Source organism: Folsomia candida, unplaced genomic scaffold (assembly GCF_002217175.1).
Source record: "Folsomia candida strain VU population unplaced genomic scaffold, ASM221717v1 Fcan01_Sc001, whole genome shotgun sequence".
Taxonomy (NCBI): domain Eukaryota; kingdom Metazoa; phylum Arthropoda; class Collembola; order Entomobryomorpha; family Isotomidae; genus Folsomia; species Folsomia candida.
In genome coordinates, this window is record NW_019091193.1 from 14467534 (window position 1) to 14493572 (window position 26039).

At 35.9% G+C, this 26039-nt stretch overlaps 1 protein-coding gene across 2 annotated transcripts; it reads left to right on the forward strand.

The window, feature by feature from the left end:
• Positions 1-36: 36 nt before the first annotated feature.
• Positions 37-25493, forward strand: LOC110846908 (probable E3 ubiquitin-protein ligase HERC1). 2 transcript variants are annotated; one of them, XM_035848946.1, is made up of 96 exons: positions 37-768; positions 853-949; positions 1283-1503; positions 1586-1816; positions 1949-2111; positions 2190-2234; positions 2295-2426; positions 2506-2771; positions 2870-3139; positions 3248-3308; positions 3404-3574; positions 3654-3667; positions 3733-3895; positions 3977-4051; positions 4126-4185; positions 4316-4368; positions 4441-4524; positions 4640-4825; positions 4978-5108; positions 5181-5306; positions 5384-5512; positions 5575-5725; positions 5826-5999; positions 6106-6246; positions 6305-6428; positions 6535-6720; positions 6784-7148; positions 7231-7291; positions 7349-7472; positions 7571-9553; positions 9657-9867; positions 9962-10080; positions 10207-10501; positions 10573-10792; positions 10874-10915; positions 10986-11090; positions 11239-11269; positions 11345-11399; positions 11459-11561; positions 11635-11681; positions 11748-11894; positions 11979-12231; positions 12345-12465; positions 12595-12715; positions 12794-13067; positions 13136-13218; positions 13307-13642; positions 13723-13923; positions 14005-14110; positions 14191-14606; positions 14715-14787; positions 14900-14957; positions 15056-15233; positions 15316-15445; positions 15566-15586; positions 15713-15982; positions 16050-16151; positions 16246-16360; positions 16463-16501; positions 16586-16655; positions 16756-16983; positions 17102-17234; positions 17311-17480; positions 17565-17687; positions 17767-17799; positions 17888-18140; positions 18229-18313; positions 18404-18489; positions 18555-18700; positions 18790-18808; positions 18926-19048; positions 19121-19135; positions 19237-19316; positions 19386-19551; positions 19634-19757; positions 19830-19910; positions 20029-20089; positions 20199-20271; positions 20370-20485; positions 20565-20596; positions 20719-20803; positions 20869-20985; positions 22374-22640; positions 22731-22768; positions 22854-22935; positions 23034-23121; positions 23189-23267; positions 23347-23461; positions 23535-23575; positions 23656-23681; positions 23782-23867; positions 23941-24074; positions 24159-24266; positions 24811-24943; positions 25016-25083; positions 25251-25493. In XM_035848946.1, the coding sequence occupies exons 3-96, from the start codon at positions 1306-1308 to the stop codon at positions 25315-25317; spliced, it is 13890 nt and encodes a 4629-aa protein (XP_035704839.1). In that variant the 5' UTR covers positions 37-768; positions 853-949; positions 1283-1305; the 3' UTR covers positions 25318-25493. The 2 variants fall into 2 exon arrangements, with proteins under 2 accessions (XP_035704839.1, XP_021949440.2); XM_022093748.2 differs by having other exon boundaries at positions 17568-17687.
• The last annotated feature ends 546 nt before the right edge of the window (positions 25494-26039 follow it).

A 26039-nucleotide genomic window follows, 5' to 3' on the forward strand; every position in this document is an offset into this window, starting at 1 on the left:
GCCTGTGTGCATTACACATTACTCACAACAACAACGTAACTGTGTGTGTGGCAAACAAATAGCAAACAACAACACTTTCACTCATTTCTCACCCATCCATCAATCATCATGCAAAACGTACATGTAACTGAACTTGTTCTGTCTGATCCTGAGGAGAAGGGGGAGACATGGCAAAAGAAAGCTCTCTCGTGTTCTCTCCACCAGTGAGGAAAAAGTGATTTATTTTTGCTTTCCTTTTCCTCCGTGACGAAGGATCGACGAAGAAGAGTGAGAGGAAATAAAAGGCATAAAGAAAGCAGAGAGTCAAGGCTTTCTCTGAGGTTAAAAAATGAATGTGCACCCTTGCCACCTTTGCTGTTCAATCCGAATTTGTTAACTCCATTGAATATGAAATATATGCATACATTTTTATGTGTTAGTTAGTATTTTAGGTATTTTATGAAACAAACCTTCAAAAATAAAGACTTTTGCTATATGAAAAAGCATTACTAATCATTAATCATACAGTTACAATTTATGGAGGTAGCAAAAATCATACTGGGCTCTGATGAACATATAAATATTCCTGCATTTTCGCATTATGGAATTAATATTACTCGGGAATGAAAGCGAAAGTGAACATGTGGAACTGACTGAGGGTGCCAAATTCAATCAGCTGACTTCTTTCGATTTAACACCCGACAACAACAAACAAGTCAGCCGACTGCTCTGAGAAGATGCATTTAATAATTTATAGTTAAATTACATTGCCCACTAATACTAAATAAGGTAAGTTAACTTCAGATTTTTTAAAACTTCGTGTGCTCACTGATAGTGTCAAAAATTATATGTGAAGTGTTCTTTTGTATAAAGGAAATGGGACCAACTTGTACAAAATTTAAGTTTAACGTTGAGATAGTTGGGATTGGAGTGGATGGACTGAAAAAGTGATAAATCGACTTACTTATTGGTAAGTTTTAAATTGTCATCGTGACAAAATTTTCCGTATTTCCTCCGTTTTGTCATTTACATACGTTTTGTCCTTCGACTTTTTTCAGAACTTATAAAATATTGACAAAATCCACTATCATATAAATCACACATGCTTAACCACAAATTCTAATCAGTAGCATAAACTTTCCGCGTATAACCCAGTTTTCGTTCATCTAATTTTCAAACACAGCTAATAACATTGTTACAAGATAAATAACGCATGTATGTACAGATCCCCACTTCTACCTAATCAATGTGAATTCATGCATGTTCAGCCAACTAATTAATTTGAATTTCATAAACAATTTAGAGCCGGAACTTGGTCACGGGAAAATGGCATCTCAGGGTAACTCCAACAATGGCAACATTCCTTCTTCTCCAAGTTCCAGCGACCTTCCTAATATCGGGGGGCCGAATTACAAGGCGCAGTGGTCCGACCGCTACAACTCTGCCTGGGCATTTGAAGACTGTGATGCTATCGCCATCAGGGAAGGAACAGTTAATCTCTTTGAACATCTTGTGGCCTCAAAGGTACAAATATTAGTTATTATATTTTACATAATATGACACTATTAATTTATACTTAATTTGCAATGATGTCGCATTTATTCAGGAAGTCTGTATCAATCCTTCAAAGCCAATGACAAATCAAACAGTGAACATTCCTGATTACGAGTGCCAACCTTCATCTGTTGCTGAACAAAAAGACTACATCTTATCGCAATTACTTGCCCAGCTAGAATTAGCGTCCACCGTTTGTCTTGAATCTCCATTTTTTGTAATTTTACGAAAACGGATGCTTGTTTTGCACAGAATACTGTATGCCAAATTCCACATTATAGAGGTATGAACAATTTGTTTATTTAGATTTTTGTATTTAGAATTTCATAACCGTCAAATAATATTAAGTTTGGGAGATTCGAGATATAACACATTAATTAATCGAATACTTATATTTTGTTAAATTATGGATTAGGCATCAAATTTAAAGACTACCAGAAATGATTCCGTAATTGAAATAAAAGAGATGTCCAAGACTTTAGAATCTAGTTCTACGGATTCACTAATAGAACTCGGGGTTAAGACAGGATTAACTTTATTGTTCAGTATATTGAAAGTTAACTGGATTCAAAACACAGGTATGTAAAGAACACAGTAATTATAATCATTTTTAAATACAAAACTAAGTTTCGTTGTAATTTTCCTCTCTGATGCAGCTCATGCAGGGCTTTGTCGAGATATTTTACAGACGGCATCTGATGGTGAGTCGTAATTTATTATACTCATTACGTGAACATTGAGAAAGCTGAATTTTTTTCTAGTAATTTGGAATTTGCCATCACTGTCCCTTGCTGACGAATCCAAAATACCTCCATTAGGGACTTCAAGTCTACAAGAAGTATCCAAATTTTTAAGGCAAGTTGTGATGCAGGATTATGGAGCCGATATTGAAAGTAAGCAAAAACAAAATAAGTAGCAGTCATACAACGATTGAGTGATTACACGTGTCTCGAAACTTTGTTTTATAATTAGGTGGCGTCCTTGCAGCTGAAATTTTACTTGGTATGGCTGTTCAACGCGGTAGTCTTTTGCATATGTTGGAATGGATTGAAATGGCGTTAAATAGTAGCAGACAAGATGGTCAAGACCTCTACGTTTCTAAGAATATTACTTTTTCTGCAATGGCCGCAGTTCGAAGAATTTCTGTACAAGAAGTTGAATCAACGTGGAGTACTTCAGGAACGTTCAACAATGATAAACTTGATGTCTATTCAGCCGCCGTGATATTGATGAATGAAGTAAATTGAATATCGACACTGGCCGATAATTCAACAATTTTAATTAAATGCAAAATATTTTTCTAAACATGTCTGTGTTTATGTGTTATTATAAATAGTTGGTGAATGTATCTGTTTGCGCCGATTCGTCAGATATGAAGAATTCTACCACCTACAACTCTTTAAAAGAATCCAAAGTTTACTCCACCTTATTCAAACACAAACTTGATAATGGGGGATTGTCAATCTCATCCGTGCATAATAGGGATAAAGTATCAGAAGTAAATATATACGTGTGGGGGTCAAATTCGTCCTATCAGTTGGGTGAGACAGGGCTTGATAGAATGATGCTACCAAAGTTGGCTACTTCTTTTTCTGATGTAGACTCTGTAAGTTATAGAGTTCTGACTGCAATAATAATTTGGTTGCAATTCCATTAAACTGATTATTAAATCAAACAATTAGTAATACACATAAATAAAATACTAATAATATAGGTCGAAGCTGGTCAATTTTGTACATTTTCTATTCAATCAAATGGGACACTCAAGGCTTGCGGTACGTTGTATCAAAAATCTATTCTTTGTATATTTATTTTCAAGTTACATTGAGTACGTTGGAAGTTATTTCAAAAATATGTTTTATATTAACAGGGAAAGGATGTTACGGCAGGCTTGGCCTTGGAGATTCTAACAACCAACCGATCCCTAAGCAATTACCTTTGCCGTCGGATACAAAATTCATCAAAATTTCCTCATCAAAAGGTTCTGATGGGCACACCTTAGCATTGACGTACGATGGTAGAGTATTTTCATGGGGCGATGGTATGCATTAGTATACATATATTATCTATACTGTGTTTTATTGAATGTTGATGATGCAAGTTTTATACCCGCTTATCAGGGGATTATGGAAAGGTAAATATGAAATATTATTTAATTTAAATGGTTGTTAAATAATATTTAATTAAATATTTAAATAGCTTGGACATGGTGGTGTGGCAACTGAGAAATTTCCAAAGCAAATACAAGGGGCATTATCTGGGAAGGTAGTAAAGGACATATCTGCGGGATATCGTCACAGTGCATGCGTTACCGAATCAGGGGAGCTGTTTTGTTGGGGTGAAGGAGAAGGAGGACGACTTGGTACGATGACCGATTATTTTATATGCACAATACAATAGTTTATGTAATAATACAATGTTGTTCTTTTATTAATGGTATCAGGTTTGGGAGATACTAACGATCGCCAAGTTCCAACTTTAGTAAAAGATGTTTGTAATGTTGGATCAGTGTCTTGTGGTAAATTAGCATTTGTAAATAATTATCTAAATCTGATGAATCTTTTTTGATATTTGAATTAAATATATATTCAGGTGGGAGTCATACACTTGCGCTATCGAATTGTGGTAAAATCTGTTGGTCTTGGGGTGCAGGTATGTAAAATATATTAATAATATATAAATCTTAATAATATATAATTATTAATATATAGATTATAAATACATAATCAATATATAAAATACGGTATATTTGATATCAAAAATTATCAGTAATAATTATTAGGAGAGTATGGCAAGCTGGGAAACGGTAACGTTTCTCGTGAAATTCGTCCGAGGGTAAGAAAACAAACAGAAAACTAAAAAATTTTGCTGTTTCACAATTATGAAATGTATGTATATTTCAATCAGGTTATCGAAGCTCTTCAAGGACATGTGATTATGAAAGTTGCGACTGGTTCATACACATCTTTCTGCATTACGAGTAATGGAGAGGTAGAAATTTCTAATATTATTTAAACATAATAGACATGTCAAAATTGTCCTTTAATTATTAATCGAACATTAACATTCTCTTGTTTCTTCCATCACTTATTGTTCTTAATTGCAGGTGTTCGCATGGGGAACAGGGGTTTGTCTAGGAAGAGAGGCTAACGAGACCAAAGTTATGCTACCAGAGAGAATTGAGGCACTGGTTCGAGAAAAAATGGTTGATATCTCCATTGGAGAGTCGCACGTGCTAGCTTTAACAGATAAGAATGAATGCTACGCCTGGGGAAACAATGCAATGGGACAGGTATCTTAGAATATTATTGAGACTTTTAAATAATTTTACTACACAGATATTAGAGTGGAACATGTACTATGCTTAGTCAATTATTATAACCTTTCTGGTTTGTTAATACATTTTAAATTAAATAAGTTTTGTATTTTGTAAACCATTTTTAGTGTGGAAGTGGAAATACAATTTCGCCGACTCTAATTCCCCGAAAAATAATTGCATTGGAAGGAGTAGCAATTCAAGGAATCTCTGCAGGAACAAGCCATTCCGTTGCTTGGACAAATTCTAACTTGTTGACGTAAGTCACATATTATTCCTAAACGGCTGTCAAAATATCTGCTTATATTCTATTAATATTCTTTTTTACTAGTCGAATCAGAAATAAGCAGTCATTCTGGATGGATACAAAGGTTCAAACTATCACAATGCTTCGAAATCTATTGCAACAATACGGTCTGGACTTTAGTAAATTGATCAAGCCCTTTGATTCAGAAAGGTATGTATGATACATACATACAATATATGACAGCCTTCATTGTTAGTGCAAAGTGTTAATTGAGTTACTATAAACAGCGAGCACCAGCAATTCATTATCTTATGCCTCAGACTTTTAAATAGTCATTGCTATCAAATGGTCCAAAATCAAAACCTGGGTGATATGATGGAAAACGAATTGTCAATGCTGAGGACCCTTTTGTTCAAGTAGGATGATTCTTTTTTCAACTTTACGTCTTACCACCGAATAACACATTTACATTTTCCAGAATGCTCGATATCGATCTTCCTCAAAATGTTCAACAATTAGTTGGCGAAACTCTTGTAACTGGCGCCCCTATATTACTACCTCCTTTAAAGGAAAAATTGTCACTTTTATTAGACATGTTGCATGACGTACAAAATCTCAGCAAGGGCCAGGTACATATAATGATAATAATTCATTAAATAATTGCTTTATGATTTTTTTGTCTGTATTTATCACAAGTTTGACTTATTATTTTTATGTAATAAATTTTAGAAAATGCTGTGTGAAGTCATTCTCACCAGTTTAGAAGACCATCAACAAGTAGGGGTCTTGGTGGGTCTTGGAGTGGTCAAATCTAAAAAGCCAGTGGATAATTTTTCAGCAGATGATATTTACTCTACTCAAAAACTAATGACTCTGGTGCTAAATATATTATGCACGAATCTGGTATGTGTTTTAAACGTTCGTGTTTAAAACGTACTGTAACTATTTATACATATTATGTTGTAAAAATTTCTTACGGTGTGCTCTTACATTGCCCATTTCTTTGTAGGAACAACGACTTGATCGTCTTCTCGTCGAGTCTAATGAGGATGAAGAAGTCATTAGTTTTTTCAATCAGCGATTATCGGACTTGCTAACATCATTGCAAAATCACATTTTCTCGTATTTAATATGCTCCAAAGACACACTGGTAAGTGAATACATATATATCCTATTGTTGTCAGTAAAACATCTTATTTTTTTTGCAGAAGAGCAATTTGTGGGATATATTATGCAACCATGTCGTTCTGTTGTTGGAAAAGGCTACAGAAATATTTAAACAAGTTGCATTTATTCTCAAGCGGAAGCAGACTCTACACATACGAGTTGCAAGTACGAGAACGGTCGCCCAATTATTTAAAAAATGTTTTGTGATGTTTTTAGTTGTACATACAACTGGGATATGTAAAGACGTTAAGTTTCTGAAATTTTTCTGCAGGCGTAATTTATGTTTCTTTCTGTGGATCAATGGTGTCACGAATTTTGAACACAATGCTGCTTCCCATCGGTCGGGGTTATCACCTTGCAGTGGGAAGTTTATTGAAGCTTGTTGTTCGTATGGAAGATGTAGTACGATCACTACCTCCAACTGAAGCACTACGTCACTCCGAAGAATGGAATCCCGGTATGCATGTTGCAGTTGTATACATATGTATACATTAAACTCATAATAAATGATGTGATATAGATGCTGATACTCCTACTGCTTCCGATTCTGAGCATGAAAAATTGTCTAGTGTTTGGACCTGGTTTTTCGACATGGAAAGAACATGTGCTCATTTAATTGGGAGACTTGTGGGCGACCGTATTCGAGGAATACCGATGATTCAAGAAGAAGTTAACTGTAAAAATTGGTTACTTAATCGATTGCTATCACATGGCATGGAGGAGGCATTTGCTGAGAGTACAATGGATGGATTTAGTAATATTTTTATAAATCGAGATGCACAATGGACCGAAACATTAAAATGCGCATTGGGATCTTCCAACATGACGGATGACTTGAAAAAGTTATTCCAAATGATTATTCCAATCCCCGTGGATGATAACTGCGTGAGAACTTTTGTTATTTATAAATAGTTCTTGAAAATTTAATCATACATAAATTTAAATAGCCTCAAATGTTTTTTGATAGGTTTCATCTAACACAGTGACTTGTCTATACGAGTTAATGTTTGAACATGCCAAGAGTTTAGGTAAGTGTTTCAAACTCTTTCTTTTATAGGATTATTTGTATGTTTGTTTTTTTTCAGACTGGGAGTCTGCCGGAGGAGGATCAAATGTCGACGATCCTTTGCTGGATTCAGTATCAAGAGTTTTGCTGCTAGTTTTAATCAAACATACAGGTTTACTAGCCCAAATGATGATGATGTCGGTGTAAGAATTTATGAATAATGAATATACACATGTTATTTGCGGACAATCATGTCGATTGTGAGCTTTATTTTATAATGAATCTTTCCCTGTTTTTTTAGAACGGAATCCAGGCATAGTGCAAAACTTGATGAATTATTTGGCCTGGTATTCCATGTGAGAACCCGATTGATATCCATCCGTCAAGAAAAACTTATTAAAGGATTATTAATATCATCAACTGAAGAAATATTCAACCCTCAAAATCAAGAGGACGGTGGTGGTGTTTGTTCTGTTTCGCCTTCAATTATTGATACAAGAGCACATGATTGGATTGAAGTGTCAGATGAAGATACCCCAATCGCTGGAACATCATCTCAACGTCACATGATTCGCACATCGTCTTCATCATCCAGTCTTGGTCGTTTGCAGGAACCGAGTGAATTTATGAACGACTTGAGAATTTCTGCCGCATCAGATTCGGCACAAATCAATAATATGGAGTTGTCGGCTAACCGACCTTCTTGGAGGTTTTATGACAGTGAGGTTGAGGGATATCAAAGCCCACCAAGAATGCGACATTTGGCTTTTAATGCGCGAACTAGCGTGAGGGGTTCCGGCCGAGGTCGAGGAAGGGGAAGAGGAGTATTTAATTCCTTAGTTATTCATAATAACGAAGAAGAAGCCTCTATATTTCAGCCCAACAACAACCAGCAGAGTTCTACAAATCTATTTCCAGCTCTCCAACCTCCAATTGTGGATTTAACAATGGATTTAGAAACGGATGGCCTTAATCGTGATCCCACACACAATGGATACTTTTTACTGCATGAACCTGAATCTCCAGAGCACCCTCCTCCTACTGGAGGTTTTCATAATTCTGAATTTTATGCCACTAGTAGCAATTCAAATCCACCACTACTAGTGCAGCAGCACTCGAATGATGCTGTAAATATTCTTCAATCTGGTTCTACTTCTGTTGAAAATCCTGATCCGGACGACCCAGCTGTGGATGATGTTTTACCTGTTACGACACCCGCACTTGTTGAACTTGGCTATGATCAGATTTGTCACAAACTTATTAGAAATTCCATGTTACTCATATTGGGTGTGCAGTCATCAACCACATTTCATCATCATTCTGATGACAAATCTGGGAATTTCAGCAATACGATGGACAATATTCATAGTGAAAGAGATGATTTTGCTGAAAATCTTCCATCTGCTAAAAGTTCAGAAACATTTCGGTCACCTGAAAGTCGATACTACAGTAACAGTAATGGAGGTATGAAATCTGATATGCAGCAGAAAGAAGCCGTTGCCGGCGTTGAATGCGTTCGTCGTCTTGGTCGGAATTTGCTACGATTTGTTGCATCTGAAGTTATCATGTCCAAACAAGATTGGTACAGCGATAGTTTAGAAGATCCAAGCGGCTGGAATTCAGAACCACAGTGTGTAATCAAAGCTCTGAAGCAACAGGAAGAACGTGCAAAACTTCGAATAGATGCATTCAATCACATTTTAGAATTAATGTCCACTTCGAGGGAAAATTGTGAAGATGATGACACCCAATCTCAAACTGTCAACAGCAATGAGTTTTTGTCATCTGTGCATGAGTTTCTATTAGCAGGGTGCTATCAACTAGGGTTATCTGCCCCTCCTCTTCAGTTTTCTCCAAAACTTGAAACACTAGAGCTGGAAATCAAAGTACAGTTGGCGCACTATTTGGATTACGTACAAGCCGCTCCAATTAATTTACAAAATCAACTAATCACGGTTGTGCACAACATTATGCGTTGGCTCATAGTCAGTATACGTGGATTTACTCCAGATAATACCTCTTTGAGCTCGATCGTTAAAAGAACTATCATGCCATTCCAAAGCGAAGAAGTCAAGCTGTTGAATGTGTTTGCTCTAAGTTGTCGCTTCAAAGCCAAAGACGTGGACCTCGTCGTCAGTTCAGGACTGTTGCCAGTTCTTGAGAAGCTTATATCTTCTACTACTCATGTGAAAAGTCAGCACGATCTTTGGCCTGGTTTGCCACTATCCCATTATGTTACACTTGCCAGCATACGACTACTCCAGCTTTTGACCGTTTCAACGGCGTAAGTACATAATAATAATAATAATAATAAATAATAGCTTTTAAATATTAATTGTTAATTTAATACATGACGAATATTTTTTGTCTCCATTCTTTTTATGCAGAATTCATATTGACTCCTTAAACGAAGGACTGGTGGAGAAAGTTGTAGATATAATGCATGGACAAGTTTATGGAATGTTGACAGCGTTGTGTGGGGATCGAATATGCAATATTGATGGAAGTTCGCCAACTCCACAAGGAACTCCAGATACTCCAGTTGCCTCTTTATCTCCAGTCACAGATTCGCAAAAGCCAATTTGTTCATCTGCATTTGTAAATTATATTTAAAAACCAAATTAATTAAATATCTCCCAAAAAATATATATGTACATGTGTATATTAATTTATTGTTTTACTATTTACCTAGAATCAGCAAAAATTGCTAACTCCTGCAGAAAAGCAAGACCTGGAAATGAGATTGGGTGACTCTTTGGTGTTTCTCCGCAGGTTAATTTCTAACGGTCCAATGGGACAATATTTATGCAGGTTAGCGAAATTATTTTTGTTGTACTCATCATTTATCAATTAAAAATATGTGCCGTGTGTAGATAAGTATACTCAATTCTCATTTGAACCTGTATATAATAATAATTTTTGAATCATTTCGTGCAGATATCAATGGATTAAGCTATTGATGTCATTCATCTCGTGTAAACCTTGTGATGACGTTGATTTGTTTTTAAAACTCGGAAGAGAAAGCGTGGAAAGTGTGGAAAGTGCGTCTCCAAGTTCGAGTGAAGATGGTCAATTTCTTACAAATTCTGAATTTAACCTATCTCCAATTGGAAAAGATATCTATAAAAATATTTTGCTTACTCCTGGCATCCGACCACGATTATTAACCGTTCAACTTCTTGAATCAGTTTTACTACTTGCCACCAACGAGGGAGCCGACTTCAAAGAACAGGTCCATTAAAAAGGCGTATAATGTCACGGAAAGTACAAATTTTGAACGTTTGTTGTATCAATTATATGCAGGTTGTCAAAGAACTGCTCTTACAATTGCAAGATGCAATGTGGCTCATTCCATCATATGAGAAAGCAAAGCAGAACATTCTGTATAGAGATGAAATATGCCGCAGCATTTATGGCGACACGTTGTTTACCGACAAAAGTGATAGCATCAAGTTGATGTTCGACTCAGAAAAAGGAACGTGCTGCTTTATTGAAAATTGTCAGACTCTAGTACATGGGCGAGGTATGCAAAATTATATTTGTTAGTAAGTATTACTTCCAACGTGAATGAGATGGACGTAATAACCATCGTTTGTTATCTTAGGTGGTAGAGGTTATGGAGTTGCAAACGTGGGGTTTTCTTCAGGTAGAATAGCTTACTTTATAATTAAAGGTTATTACCTGCTGTGACATGTAATGATTTTATTTGGTTTTAGGATGTCACCAATGGAAATTTTTAATTGTCAAAGAAAACCGAGGAAATGAAGGAGTGTGTATTGGAGTTTGTCGTTTGCCCATCACTGATCCGAGTCATAGAAGTAGTGAGTTGATTTATTTATTAAATTGTGAGAAAATGATTTGCCTGTGGCAATATGAAGCATAGCATAAATATGTTATTTACATATATTTGATCTATATATTTGCACAATATACATACATTGTCCTAATTGTCATATTTGGTTGATGTAGGTTCGGATATGTGGCTATATCGTGCATACAGGTAATAATTTACTAATTTATGTTTGTGTTTTTTCTAACCACACTGAGATTTTATTATTATGTTTGAATAAATTAGTGGAAACTTATACCACAAAGGAGAGCATTCCAACACGCTTCCAAGCTATACTCAAGTAAGCAATTGTACAATGTTAAGAATTGTACACTGCTAATTGTCATAATATATATTCAGGGAGACTACATTACCGTTATCCTGGACGTGGACAACAAAACTCTTAGTTTTGGAAAAAATGGCGAAGAGCCTCTTGTTGCATTCCAAGATGTTGATGCTGCAGGTTCGTAGCATTGTTTTCATTTAGAAAGTGTGCCGGTATCAAATCAAATGATAGTGTTCTGTTTCCTTTGCAGAAGTGTTCCCTTGCGTATTGTTTTATAGTACCAACCCTGGAGAAAAAGTAAACTATAAGCATATTTCCTAGTACTTTATTTTATTTATGATGGATAAACTAAATTCGATATAGGTAAAAATTACGGATTATGAACCTAAACGTCCTTTAAAAACATTAATGGCTGCGGAGCCGTTCTGCTCGCCCGTTGGAAGCACTCTTGCAGAATCTCATGTAGCACTTATTCGTAAACTTCATTCTAATGATGTGTGGACAAAAACGGTATACGCATTACTTTTAATCAAGATTTGCATTATGGTAACAATTGATAACAATTAAGGCTATTATTTTTTGGCGAATATGTAGGTAAATGATTGCTTAATGGAACGCCTACTCAATGCACGAGACATTTTAATCTATTGCAATGGAGACAAAACACCAACACCATCCACACCTTCAGAAGTTTGTGATGACGACGATCCAATTGAGACAATCAATATTTGTAACAGTACAGAAAAAATTACAAAGAAATGCAGACCCGATAGTTTTGAAGACATTGACAAGCTATGTAAAGAAGTTTGGCCTGCATTAGCCGTAATGGGTGGGATTGACCGAGGTGGTGAGGACGAAATTAATTTTATTGATATCATCTTTGGCATTACTTACACGGGACTATATGTACAATACCTACAGAAATCGATACAAGTTTATACTTTATTTAATTTTGTTTAGCACGAGTTGGTGCTAAATGTGTCCATAAACCTACTGGACGACGAGGCGTCATTCTCGGGGCTTTAAAAGCTGGACTTACAACTGTGAAAGTACAATGGGAAGACCCAGAGTCTTCCGTTAGGTAAAGTCTTTTGTTACATAATATTATTTATATGCATATGTACATATATATTTATGCTTACACATTTATGTATATGCTACTCCTATTATACGCAGACGTATTTCTAATATTTAAATTATTTTGTGACAGTGATGCGGCTATATCAAGCTTGGAGCCGTTACCAAGCAAGTCCTTTGATGCAGCCAAGTTTACATGCGCAAATGCCGAAGTTTTGAAATTGTTGTGCAAACTCGCCGGCTTGACTGGTGAAGTAAGTTTTTTATAATTTATATTTATTTTTGGGTTTATAGTCACTAATCAAGTTCATTGTTATACTAAATTTATTTAGGTGGATTTTCCTTCTGATAATGTGGACCATCCATTTGAAATTTATATTGATGAATCCGAAAATAAAAACCCTTCCGAGACAAATCAAGAGATGACTACATCGTTAAAATGCATTGATGGAGAAGGAGTGGATGCAACTCTGTGGGGTTCGTATGCACCTGAAATTCACCAACGACCATCTACAACCGATGGTATAAATCAGACGTCAACACCTGGTAACTCTTCAACTGCGGTTGAAGTTTTGTCGTCACAAATGGTGTCCGATATTATTCAGGGTATTGAATCACTTTGCTTTGTTCTTTGCTGCAAAAATTATTAACTACTAATTTTTTCCATGTTCAAGAGGTCACAAGAAAAAATAGTCAAGAAACTTCAACTACCGATGACGATTGCAATTCCATTAAGCAAGATATGTTTCACAAACATGTGTGTATACTTTACTTAATGCAGAATTATTACAGATGTTTAGTGCTATTTAAATATCATCAATGGATTGTGGTTGTCACATTTATAGGATGATTCAAAAAAGTCAATATTGGAACTAGAAAATGCGGTTATAAAAATTGGATTTATAAAATTTGGCGCCATGAAAAGCTTGTGCAACATTTTAAACTGTGGGAGCTTTCTCGAGCTCCTCTTGGTACCGAAGGCTCACAAACGCAATTCCAATTCATCGAGCGCTAGCAAGAAAGAAATAGAGGAAGAAGACTTTGATAAGATTGACCATGACCTTGAATACATGTGTCCCAATTGTGGGAAAAACAATCCATCCGCTGATGAGTGTGATCACTGCTCCAAAAATGACAGTATGTCAGCGGCTTTGAGTGAAGTTTTTTCTTACTTGGCTAAGGTACAGTAAAAAAATATGCAATATCTATAGCATTATATACATGATTCAAAATAACAGTACCTTTTTTATAATTATTCAAGGAAAGTATAAAGCCCTGTCGGACATCGTCATTGTACTCGCTGCTCGATCTGGAGAGAGTGCAGTGTGTTATTTTGCACCAATATTTTAAGCATTTCACTGACGCAGTGGGACCAAACTTTAGTTACAAAGACCCCTTTACAGATTCATTATCAGAAAATCCTGATAATTTTGCAATGCCGAAACCACTACAACAGCTTAACGTATGTTTTTCGTCAAATATAGTAAACGTAGTTTACAAAGTCTAGTAAAATTTAGTAAATTTATGTTACTACTATATATAGGAAGTTGATCCAAGAGCTACAACTTCAAATAGGACTTTTCGAGGACTGCCTATGACTTTGGCGTCGTTAGCAGGCCGCGTATATCCTCCCTTGCGCCACACACCAGGTAACATCCAAATCTCTTTACTTTTCAACACTATGTATAAAAAAGAGTTTTCTGAAAAATCTCACATATTTTTTAATAAGATGGAGAACGTCGAGATCGGCAACGACTTGAAAGCAGCTTATGGAGAGACTCTGACGGTCATGCCGGTAATTTCCTTGGTGCATCTCCCTCCAGAAATTCTAGTCTTTCAGGGCCGCCTAGACGACGACAGAGACCACCATCTCCTCCTACGATGCGAAGTCTGATGAATTCTATTCCAAGTTCCCGTCTCCCTACTCCTTTATTGGAAATGGGGTTCAATCCACGACAAATACGAACAGCAATGCAAGTATTGGGTCTAAGCGGAGAATTAACCGTGGCTGCTGTTAGTCAGCTCAGTCTTTGGCTGTCCGAAAATCCTAGTACAGACTCAGAAGATAACATAATTCCTGATCGGTCTATGCGTGGGTACCACTCGGGGAGTGGTAGTAATAACAGCAACACTTCACAATCTCTTGTAAGTAACAATTTAACTTAAAGATCTAATCCTATATGTTGATAATTCGTTGGGCTTTCGCCCTCCCTACAATCAGTAACGACTAATCCCTATTATTTTTAACAACAGCAGGCTGAAAATCGTCGAAGTTTATCAGCATCAAATTCTTGTACACCCGATGCATACCAACCATTAACAACAGGTATTTCATAAACACCATCCTTAGCTAACTTGTAAATTACTTACTTGTTGGATTGAATCATTCAAGTTGATGAATGTCAACACTTACATAATTTATGCACTTTTACTTGTAGGCATAGAGCGAGTTGGACAATTAGTTCCAATGGACAGATCATTCCAAGACTACATACGGTATTATTAAGATCACGCAAAACCATAACCATAAACGCATAACTACGCAATATTGTTACGAAATAACCAAAGATGTAAATACATTAAACTTTTCATAGGCAAGTGCGAACGTTAACGAGAGATCGGGAGATCGAAAGATCGGCGAGAGATCGGGTCCAGGATGGTAGGTTCATTAGATTTGCTGGAGAAAGTGCCACCGAGGCCAGTAACCAAATTGCGAGATCAGATGCAATGCACACCAATCATCGATTGCAAAGACACCGCTCTTTATTTTTGGTAATACACGGAAATATATTACAAAATGTATGCGACGCTATCAGGTAATTAATTACTTGGCTCTTTTTAATTAATTTTGCAGATTCCGTTAGTAACTGTTCGTACTCAGCATGGAGATAGAGGATTATGTTTGTTTTGTTCAAGTCTGGAGCATGATGTCCTTAGTCATTTTACCACTCATCACATGGGATGTGGAATAAGATATCCTGAAGGTGCTTGAATCACTAATTTGAAGTTATAGTTATCATTGCATATATGAATCATATTACATATATTCTGCAAAATACCATACAATATATCTATGCACAGCAATAATAATCGTTATCCTGCAGGTGCTTGTGGCGAAGTTCGAGGTAAATGCATTTTGTCTAATACCTATTTAGTTATCAGGCAATTAAATCTTTAGATTGCAATATTTGCATATAATTAATAATAATTATATCTTTTCTTCCTCTCATCTTACAATACTAAATTCTCAGGACTTGCATTTGGCCTCTGTGAGCATTGTTATCAACAATATGGCGGAGAAAACATTCCACGACCCCATAGCAGCAACTCAAACACGTCAGTTAATGAAACTGCCCTTTCTTTGCCTCCGCTAACTATGCTTGCAAATAACTGCGAAACCTTGGATGAAAATGACTTTGCAAATCGGGACGATCATTCAATTTACTCCTTTAGTAGAGCTTCATCGTCCTTCCTAAATAGAGAGGTTGTAGACCCCGGAAGTGGAATGCTGGCATATTTAGGTGGGTCAATGAGATTATTCCATAATGTTTCCAGTTTAATGACAATTTAAAATGTTGCCATATTTAGGACTCACTGAACGAAAGCCATATCCCGACAATGTTCCTTTTGATCAATGTGACCCATTGGGCTCTAGCGTTGCTGACAAAGTTGCTGATTTAAAACGGACGGGTAAAAATGCCTAGCTTTGCCAATTGGTTTCCTGTGTACGTGGAGTCTTATTTTGTTATAATTTGTTAAATTATTGTTTCATTGTTTTGCAAAGAATGTACAGCAAGTCTTCGCCCAGTTGCTGAGCAAATCTTACCAATGGACGAGTCAAAGCAACGAATAATCACAATGAAGAACTCTGTTGAAGCAGGAAAAGTTACTATTGCTAGGTAAATGCATTTTTGTCCAATATTTAGGTGATTAAATCTTTAGATTGCAATATTTGCATGTAATTAATAATAGTCATTTCTGTTCTTCCTTTAATCCTCTAGAAGTATCATCATGAAAGCATTGACCCTTCTGAGTATCAGGTAAATCTTAAATTTTATATGATTTTCTTACATTATGATCTTCAAACTGCAAGTATATTTAACATGTTCTACATATTTGTGCAGTGAATCATCTTGTGACATGGTTGCAGCATTGCAAAGAATTGGACTAACTGATGTCGATACAATTATTAAGGTATGTCAAAAAGAGTTTACTTAATTACGCATGTAATTAATAATATGTCAGCCAGGAAGTCCATAAAATAACATTAACAATATATTTTATTTTTCCTAAGCTAATGTGCTTAACCGCAGCTGGAAGAATTCAAACATCGGACGATCCTGAAGAGGACCGTAGGCATTATCATATCAGAGATTCAAATAGAGCAATCCCTAGTGCATTTTTAAACTTGCCATACGATGCTTCTACTTGCACCAAATTACAACACCTCGGAAAAGTTGTGGAAGTATTGACAAACACCAATGTAGATTCTGCTACATCGGTTTTGGAAATGTGTACAAGGGTATTTTTTAAATATATTAAAGAATTTATAATCCAAGTAGATGATAATATAACATTGTTATGCCTTTTTCACTCTCATATATAACATTGGTTGATAAATTTCTAATCTTTTATATCAGGAACTACTTAGTGCTGCTGTGGGATTCATTAAAGTTGATCCAGCTATGGAAAGCATTCGACATCCGAACCTCGTTGTGACCATGTCGCTTGTGAGCTTGATGAGTGAAAACTCTTCAGTTATATTAGAACAAGGTGAAAATATACATCAGATCTGCAACGTTTTTTTATGATTTAAATAGTTATCAAGAGTTTATTAATTAAAATGTAGATTTTAATAATGATGGTACTGGAGCAAATCCTAGCATCCTGGACGCTTCTCTGTGCTTAATCGAGTCATTAGCTACCTGTGCAATGTCGGCTAAATTGTCAGGAGGTCACCGACAGTGGGCCATTCAACAGTTAGTGAAATGCTTGTCATCTCGGGAAGCAATGTTTCGTGTAAGGAGTTTTATAGTCTATAACCTTTGCTATCATACTTGCGATAAATAATAAAGTGTTTAATTAATTAATTATTTTATGAAGCAGGGTTCAAAAATTCCTCATTATGCTGAAGAAAACTTGATATTAGATATTGGGTTCGCCGAGTGTCGTTTGAGTTTACTTAAACAGGGCATTTATTCCCTACATTTAATGCCAATGTTTAAGGTAGTAACAATATTAATCTTGAATGTTACATATGCATATACAAGGTCACTGATTACATGTAATTAATCCATTATTTCAGCAACTGCTTAATCATCTGACAGCATTGTTAAAAGTAAATATTTTGGATTAATGAAATAGATTAATGTTATGTCTATAATCATACTATTTTGAATTCGTGAATCCATTTTGTATCAATGTAGGATCAATTCAATTACGAGCGACCGAATGTTGAAAACGGAGATCAGTTGATGTACTCGAGGTATTTACAGAGTTTGGCCGCTCTTGCATTGAGCCTTCGTCTTGATAAAATCCTAAGAACTTCCCTTGATCCATTAAATCTCAACAACCAAAACTGGCAATGGTTAGCGAATTTGGGATTGACTATTCGTACGGCAGAGTCTCTCATTTTCCGCACAAAGTTGCCTACGGACTTTGTCGAGAGATTTAAAATCGGTACAACTGAAAAAGCATATGCACATATACGGTTGAGTATATATTGGTGAGTATTTTTTTGTTCGTTCTATATTCCTGCCCTTTCTAGACGAGGAGGAGGCTATTCGTCGGGCGGATGGTCAGTCAACCGTTTGGAGTTTGGATATGGACTCACAGCTAATGGTCTGGGCCAGGTAAATAAAAAGTCATGTCAATAATACGGTTTTGGAGTGGCTTCTTAAATTTTAGGCTTTTAAACTCGTATTAATCTTTCATTGTGTTAGAACTATTCCACAAGATTGGCAATTCGGAGGAAAATGTGAAGTCTACATGTGGGGAAATGGCCGTCATGGCCAGTTAGGAGAAGGAGGTTGGTTGTATTTGCGAATATATTCTGCATGAAAGTTTTTAATATATATATATTTATGTATATAGAACTAGCCGGACGACAAGTAACCACACCGAAACTGTCCCCAGCGTTTTCAGGAGCACAACAATTAGTATGCGGGCAAAATTGCACATTTCTGATTCAGGGTTCAGGGTCGATTCAGTCAATCGGCGAAGGAAGCTATGGCCGACTGGTAGGAAATTAATTTTAATTCATTTAAATCATTCATTTAAATCGGATTTAAATCATTATTTACTTTGTAACATATTTTGGGAAATTTAGGGACATGGCAATTCTGAAGGTAAATTGGAGAAGAAAGATATAAAACATATTCAAACTTCAAATGTTTGGATATGTCTTCATATCATATGCCGACGCCACGTGAATCCAGTCTAATTCAAATTGTTCTTTGTTACAGACATGAATACTCTGACTACTATTTCCACATTATCCGGCTACATTGTGGTTTCTCTTGCAACATCCTGTGGGTCTGATGGCCATTCACTTGCACTTACCGAAGACGGGGTAGTTTTCTCATGGGGTATATTTGAGTGTTATTTAATTTAATATTTTGTGATATCAGAATACTTTTATTTATTTCATTCCTTTCTAGGCGATGGAGACTATGGTAATCCCCCTGATCTTACTTATAACAAATACCACTACCAGTACAAGGAACCATAATTATAATGAATTTTATGCATTACTAAAATTACCTAATTTTAACAGGTAAATTAGGCCATGGTAATTCAGACAGAATGCGTAGGCCGAAACAGATTGAAGCCTTGAAAAATGAATTCGTCGTTCAAGTAAATCAGTTTTTTTTTATTTCATTCAACTAATTTTCCTATTTTAACTTGGGGACAATTATTCTACAGGTTGCGTGTGGGTTCAAACATAGTGCTGTTTTGACCTCGGATGGAGCAGTGTTTGTGTTCGGGTCGAACGAGTATGGACGCCTAGGACTCGGCAATGTTGGCAACAAGAAAATTCCCGAAAAGATCACTGCATTCGGAAATAACAAGATTGGATTAGTTGCATGTGGTAAGAAAAGTTCTTTCTTTCGTTCTGAAATTATTAAACTACTAGTAACAAGTTAAATTTTGTTACTTTGGAAAAAAATTAGGACTAGCGCATACTATATGCGTTTCTGCCGATAAGAAAACAGTTTGGGCTTTCGGAGACGGTGAAAACGGTAAACTTGGTCTGGGGACGACAAATACCGTCGGAAGTCCGCAAGTCATTGATAGGTTGGTTGACAGATTTGTCATATATTCTGAATTGTTTTTCTCGGGTCAATTTATTATTATTTTTATATTCAGCTTGCAAGATATTGGTATCGAGAAAGTATGTTGCGGAACTCAATTCTCAGTTTTCTTGACATGTGACGGAAGGATATACACGTACGTTAGAAATAAATTATGCACAAACTTTAAATACATTTTAGGGTTTAATAACATTGAAAGGATGGAAAGAAGTCATTCATGAGCAGGTAAATGAATGTATTATATATTTTTTTAGTTGTGGTATGGACCGCTTGATTGGTCAACCGCACGTGAGATGTTGCAACCGACCAGCGCAGGTATGACATTAAATAATACAAATTGTAATTGTTAAGTATCATGCATTGTATGCATCTACTTTTGTCCTAATTTTCTTTTAACTGATGCTTACTGTGATTATGATTGCAGATAATGAGTTTAGCGGATAAACACCTAGTTGATATAGCTGTTGGTGCTGAGCATACTCTGGGTGTCACTTCTGGTAAGAAAAACAGGTTTTATTTTTCAACTGGAATTAAACGAGCATGTTAATCGAATGCCCACTTGTAAATACACTTTAAATTTAAATAACTCGATTAGCTGGCGAAGTCTTTGGATGGGGATCAAATACGGACGGGCAGGTTGGATTAGGACATACATTAACTGTGAGAGAACCTGAAAAAATTGCAATGTTATCAGCCCGTGGAGTGCAACAAGTAATTCAATCTTTGCATATATGTAAATATACTAGTGTTCATGAAATAACTAATGCGTACACTATATTGTATCTAATAGGTGTCAGCAGGTAGAACTCACAGCGCGGCTTGGTAAGCTAAGAATAATTTTGTTTCGGGTTTCATAATGTATATTTTCAGAGCAAGAAAATGTAATCTCATTCACAGATTGATATGTAAATAAATAAATCCGTATTTTATTATTTGCTTAACAGGACGGCCCCGCGTGCTGTGCGTGGTGTAAATTTGCAATTTGGCGTAGATTTAAAATTAGGGACCCCTGATTGCGTCCCCCCACAGGTAACTTTGTTATAAAAGTTAATTTATTCAATACAAAAACAAGTTAAAATATTGTTTTATCGCAGTATCATCGTCTTCAAGATATTCCGATTCCTGCGTTGAGAGCTCGTCTTAAAACACTGTTTAACTTTTCCGATCTTCTTTTTGGAACATGGAACCTTTTACCGTTGATAACACCAGTGGTAAGTCATTTACGTGGGTGTTTTATTATTAATTTTCAAAATGTATGTTCCACACTGTTTCTGACCAAACTTTTGATGAAATAACAAACTTCAAATACTTTTAGAATGCTGTGATTTTTTTCAGTTCTGTAGGTTAACATTAACACTAGCAATAACTCATTAAAATTTACCTCGAAAATATGCCAAAATTTACGACTTGATTTCATTATCATCCGAAAACCGTTTTCCCCTGATGTTTTTCTTTAAGTTTCGAAACGAATAATAATCACTAAGGGACAAGTCTGGACTGCACGGGGCGTGGTTTGTGCAGGTAAAGCGATTTTCGTCTGCACTAACCCTCGCAAAAAGCCAGGTATGAGGTGGCGCGTTGTCGTCTAAAAAAAGGCCAACTCTTTATTTTGACCCCACGTTTCTTTTCAACCGGAGGACGCAGCTCCTTCGGGGTTCCTGCATACACGGCCCCATTTATTGTAGTATTTACAGCAATAAATTTTATAAGGAGGGGACCTTTGGTATCCTTGAAAGTGGTCATCATCATTTTTTTGTCAGATTTTTGCACTTTTCAATTCACGGGCGGTGGCAACCCCTCGTGCTTCCATTGAGGGAATTATTATTTGGTCACCGGGTCATAATAGTAAACCCAAGTACCATATGCAACTAATAAAATATTGAGCAGGTTCAAGTCTTCATTCAATAGGTTAAAATTGGCATTGCAAAAGTCGACTCGATCCTGTTTTTGAGATGCTGAAAGCAATTTTGGTACCCAACGGGCGGAAACCATTTTCATACCTAAGTGTTCAGTTAACATGGAACAAATTGCTGGTTTTGAAACACCCATCTCATCTGCCAAATAGGACAGTTTCAATCGCGGATCTCTCATTATTTGTTCCTCTAGTTTCCGGAGCCTTTCTGTGGAAGAAACGGATTTTGAGCGTCCTGGCGACTTTTTGCCCGAGACCTCGTTTCGCCATCATTTAAAATTATTGACCCAATTGAATTTGTGTTTTGTGTTGGGCAGTCTTCATCGTAAATTTTAAGGATTCAACCATAAATCTGCGACACGTATTGCCGATCCAGCATTAAAAATTAAATCACACTACGATATTTAATTTGCAAATCTAGCATTTTTTCCGTCGAGGTAAAGTTTGCCGATTTATTGCTAGTGTTTATGTTAACCCACAGAGCTGAAAAAAATCACAGCCTCCTAAATGTATTTGAAGTTTGTTATTTCATCAAAATTTTGGTCAGAAACAGTGCGGAACATACCTTTTGAAAATTAATAATAAAACACCTACGTATTACTTCACACATACTTATTTAAAGTATTTTTTAGCGTGGCATGCAATAAATGCGTTCTGATTAATATATTTTGATATTTATACATATAGAATTGCTCTCCACACACGAACAGTGATCCCCAATATTTCCCAACTTCTCCAAAATTGCGTCGTTTGCTCACATCTCGTGTCTATACATTGCCATTTGTTCGCACGCTACATCGTACAATGATTCAATCGAGGACTTATGGCCCACAGATTACTGTTCGCAGATTAACTACAAAATGCAAACGAAAGAAACCCATATTTACTCAAATTTCGACTCAAGTTGTCCAGATTGCACCACAAGAGTTAAGATTGCCTGCGCGTGCTTGGAAGGTGATTTTCTTGCTTTCTTTTTTGTTCATCTGCCTAGTGTCTGTATGCATTTATCATGATGATTTCGAATTTAATTGTGTTGTTCTATAGGTCAAATTAATTGGCGAAGGGGCTGACGATGCAGGGGGGTAAGTTGTTCAAAGAGTTTATTTATATAAATAAAAAAAAGTTCATCATAAGCAAAATCACATTTAAATACTCTTAATTAAACAGGGTATTTGATGACACAATCACTGAGATGTGCATTGAACTCACAAACGGATCTCTTCCGTACCTGATTCCAACGCCAAACTCGGTAAGAACAATTAGTTAAATACTTAATTACGAAACAAATAAAACTTCTTTATGGCTGAACAAATTTGAATTGAGTTACACTCCCATTGGTTCCTGTAGGCAAATGACGTGGGTTTCAACCGAGATAGATTTTTACTAAATCCTGACTTGACATCAACGGATGACATACTGGCCTTCAAGTTTATCGGTACCAATCTTGCAGACTATATAATTTTTTTGTAAAAAAAAATATTTCATTAACTTGCATTTTGTAGGCATTTTGTTTGGCGTTTCAATACGAACTAAAAAACCTGTTGCAATTCATTTGGCTCCCATTGTTTGGAAACTCTTGGTGTAATAGTTCTATTTTTTAATATTATTATATGACAATTTAGTATCAAAAAATGTAACGTTTAATGATTTTGTGTTTCAGAGGTGAAGAAGTGACTGCTGATGATTTAGAAGAAGTAGATGCGATGTACATAAAGGGTTTACAATCGATCCGGGATCACGTCGCATCTCAGTTTAACGAAACAAATTTCCACGAGGTTTGTTTAAAAACTATGTATATAAAATACTAATTTAAAACTAAATTCTAATTTCACAAACTTGTCATCAAAGGTAATTCCGTTGGAATGCTACGAGGGTACAAGCAGTACAGGGTAAGTGTTTCGTATTATCTGCCTTCATGGGTGGTGGGGTTCATAATGATTCGCTAATTCGTTTATTATTTCTTATATAGGAAACTAGTCCCCATTGTTCCAGGCGGTAAGACAATCAGCATGGAAAATTTTAATTATCTTAACCTCTCAACATGAAAGTTTTATTTTATTATGTGGCCATTGCATTAATAATCAAGTAATTTCAGGTCGAAGCCTCCCACTCACTTTCTACAACCGAATGGACTACATTGAGAAAGCTGTCAACTTTAGATTACATGAACTGGATCTTCAAGTAATGCCACTTTCCAAAATTTCGATATCATTCATCCGATTAGCTTTGCAAATTTTTAAAATTTTTTAAATAGGTGGCGGCAATACGCGAGGGCATGGCCGGAATTGTTCCCGTCCCATTAATGTCTTTGATGATGGGCTCTCATTTAGAACAATTGGTCTGTGGCTTACCAAATATTTCAATTCGATTATTGAAGCAAGTCGTGAGGTAGAGAAATTTATACAAGTTTTCTTATTTGTTTGACTTTCTTAAGTATTAGAATAATTTGCATACTATTATTCGTGTATATAGATATCGAGAAATGGACGATAATAACGAACTTGTCCAATGGCTGTGGAGTATATTGGAAGAATTTTCTAATTCCGAGAGAGTGTTGTTCATGCGGTTCGTCTCAGGAAGGTGAGCTCCTTTGGGTCGCAATTTAATAACATATGTATGCCAGAGTCAGTTATTTCTCTTTTGAACTTCGAAGACGGCTCCCCCCACTAACAATGATTTGGTCGTGTGAATATGTATGTTCAATTTAGTCAAAAAGTATGACGAATTGCCCGAATATCGGGTTTCTACGACAATTCCGAATATTTGCATCAAATTACCCCACCCGACGTATATGACCCCCACCGATCAACCCCTTCTGGAATTTTACTCATCTTGAAATTTACCTCCTCACTTGCCCCATACTACAAATGTACATGTGTGCTATTTAATTAGTCTATGGAACTATGTAATAAGGGTATCTAGAGAAGATATCCTACAGGGACATTTCAGGGTCAAGGTGGTCCCTCTACTTTTTATAAAGAAAGTGACGTGTCTAATGTGGTTCTTTAAAAAATAAAACTCAAAGTTTAAATTTTCCCTACCTTTACCATCAGTAATTGAAATCTATTAGAATATTAAACTTCAATTTGAACACATTTATAAATTATTCATTTGTGATGTCTAGGTCAAGACTGCCTGCGAATCTCGCAGATTTTTCGCAGAGATTTCAAGTTATGCGAGTTGACCGACCATTAAATGGCTTGCCAACTGCTCAAACTTGCTTCTTTCAACTTCGCCTCCCCCCGTATTCTTCCAAGGTAAATTCAATTTGTTTTTTTTTACTGATGTTGTGCGTAATGTATAATACATACATATGCACTGTTATACAGGACATTATGCGTGAACGGTTGAGGTATGCAATCAACAATTGCACTTGTATCGACATGGATAACTATATGTAAGTAAACATCGTTATTGATGCTAAATATTTATTATTAATGCATACTGTTAATATATGCTTACAATTGATAATTAATTATCCGTCAGAGAATGAGGCATATTGATACATATGTACAAAAGACAATGCGAGGCTGGTAATTTGTATTTTTAATCCGTAATTTACAGGCTGGCCCGAAATGGTGGAATTGAGTTGGAAGAGGACGAAGAAGAACTCTTTTTCCAAGGATCTTAATGCAAAATTTCTTGTGATATTGAATCCAAAAAAGTCTATTGAAAACCAAAGTTTAACTCACCAACTCTTATTTACCTGAATATATACACAAATATATTGTAAATTTTCTGCATGTAATACTCACATTGTGCTAAGTAGTTTTGTTGTATTAAACAATAATGAAGAATTTAACAAAGTGTTTGTCGCAAGTCAACTTTATTGATTCCTCACATGTCTTATCTGTACATCAAGTATGGTCAAATCCTATCAATTCATAAACATAAAAGTTTTGACGATACATATTCATTTTGTGTGGTCAAGTATCAACGCCTTGACATCGAAATGTAATGTATGTAGCTGAAATTATATCTGAAATTATTTGTGTGGTTATGCATTCATATATTTGTATTAGTAACATCTAGGTAAATTCTGGGTAGTAGTGGGACTATCTTAACATTTAATGTTGTTTGTAAGTCCGGGAGACATGGTCCCTATGGGTGATGGATGATGGTATAAACGCATATACACATGATGTGGTTCAGGTAGTTTGTGGATCAATCATCTAGCTAGGGCTAGGGCATCTACTTGGTCAGTATATTCTACAAAGGCTACTATGCATATATACATATAACCTCATACATATAATTACGATGATATTTCATTGCCAATTACAATTAAAAAGGACTGACAAGGGGACCTTAAATACTGTCACATCTCGATTTCCTTTCGGGTGATAGACTGTG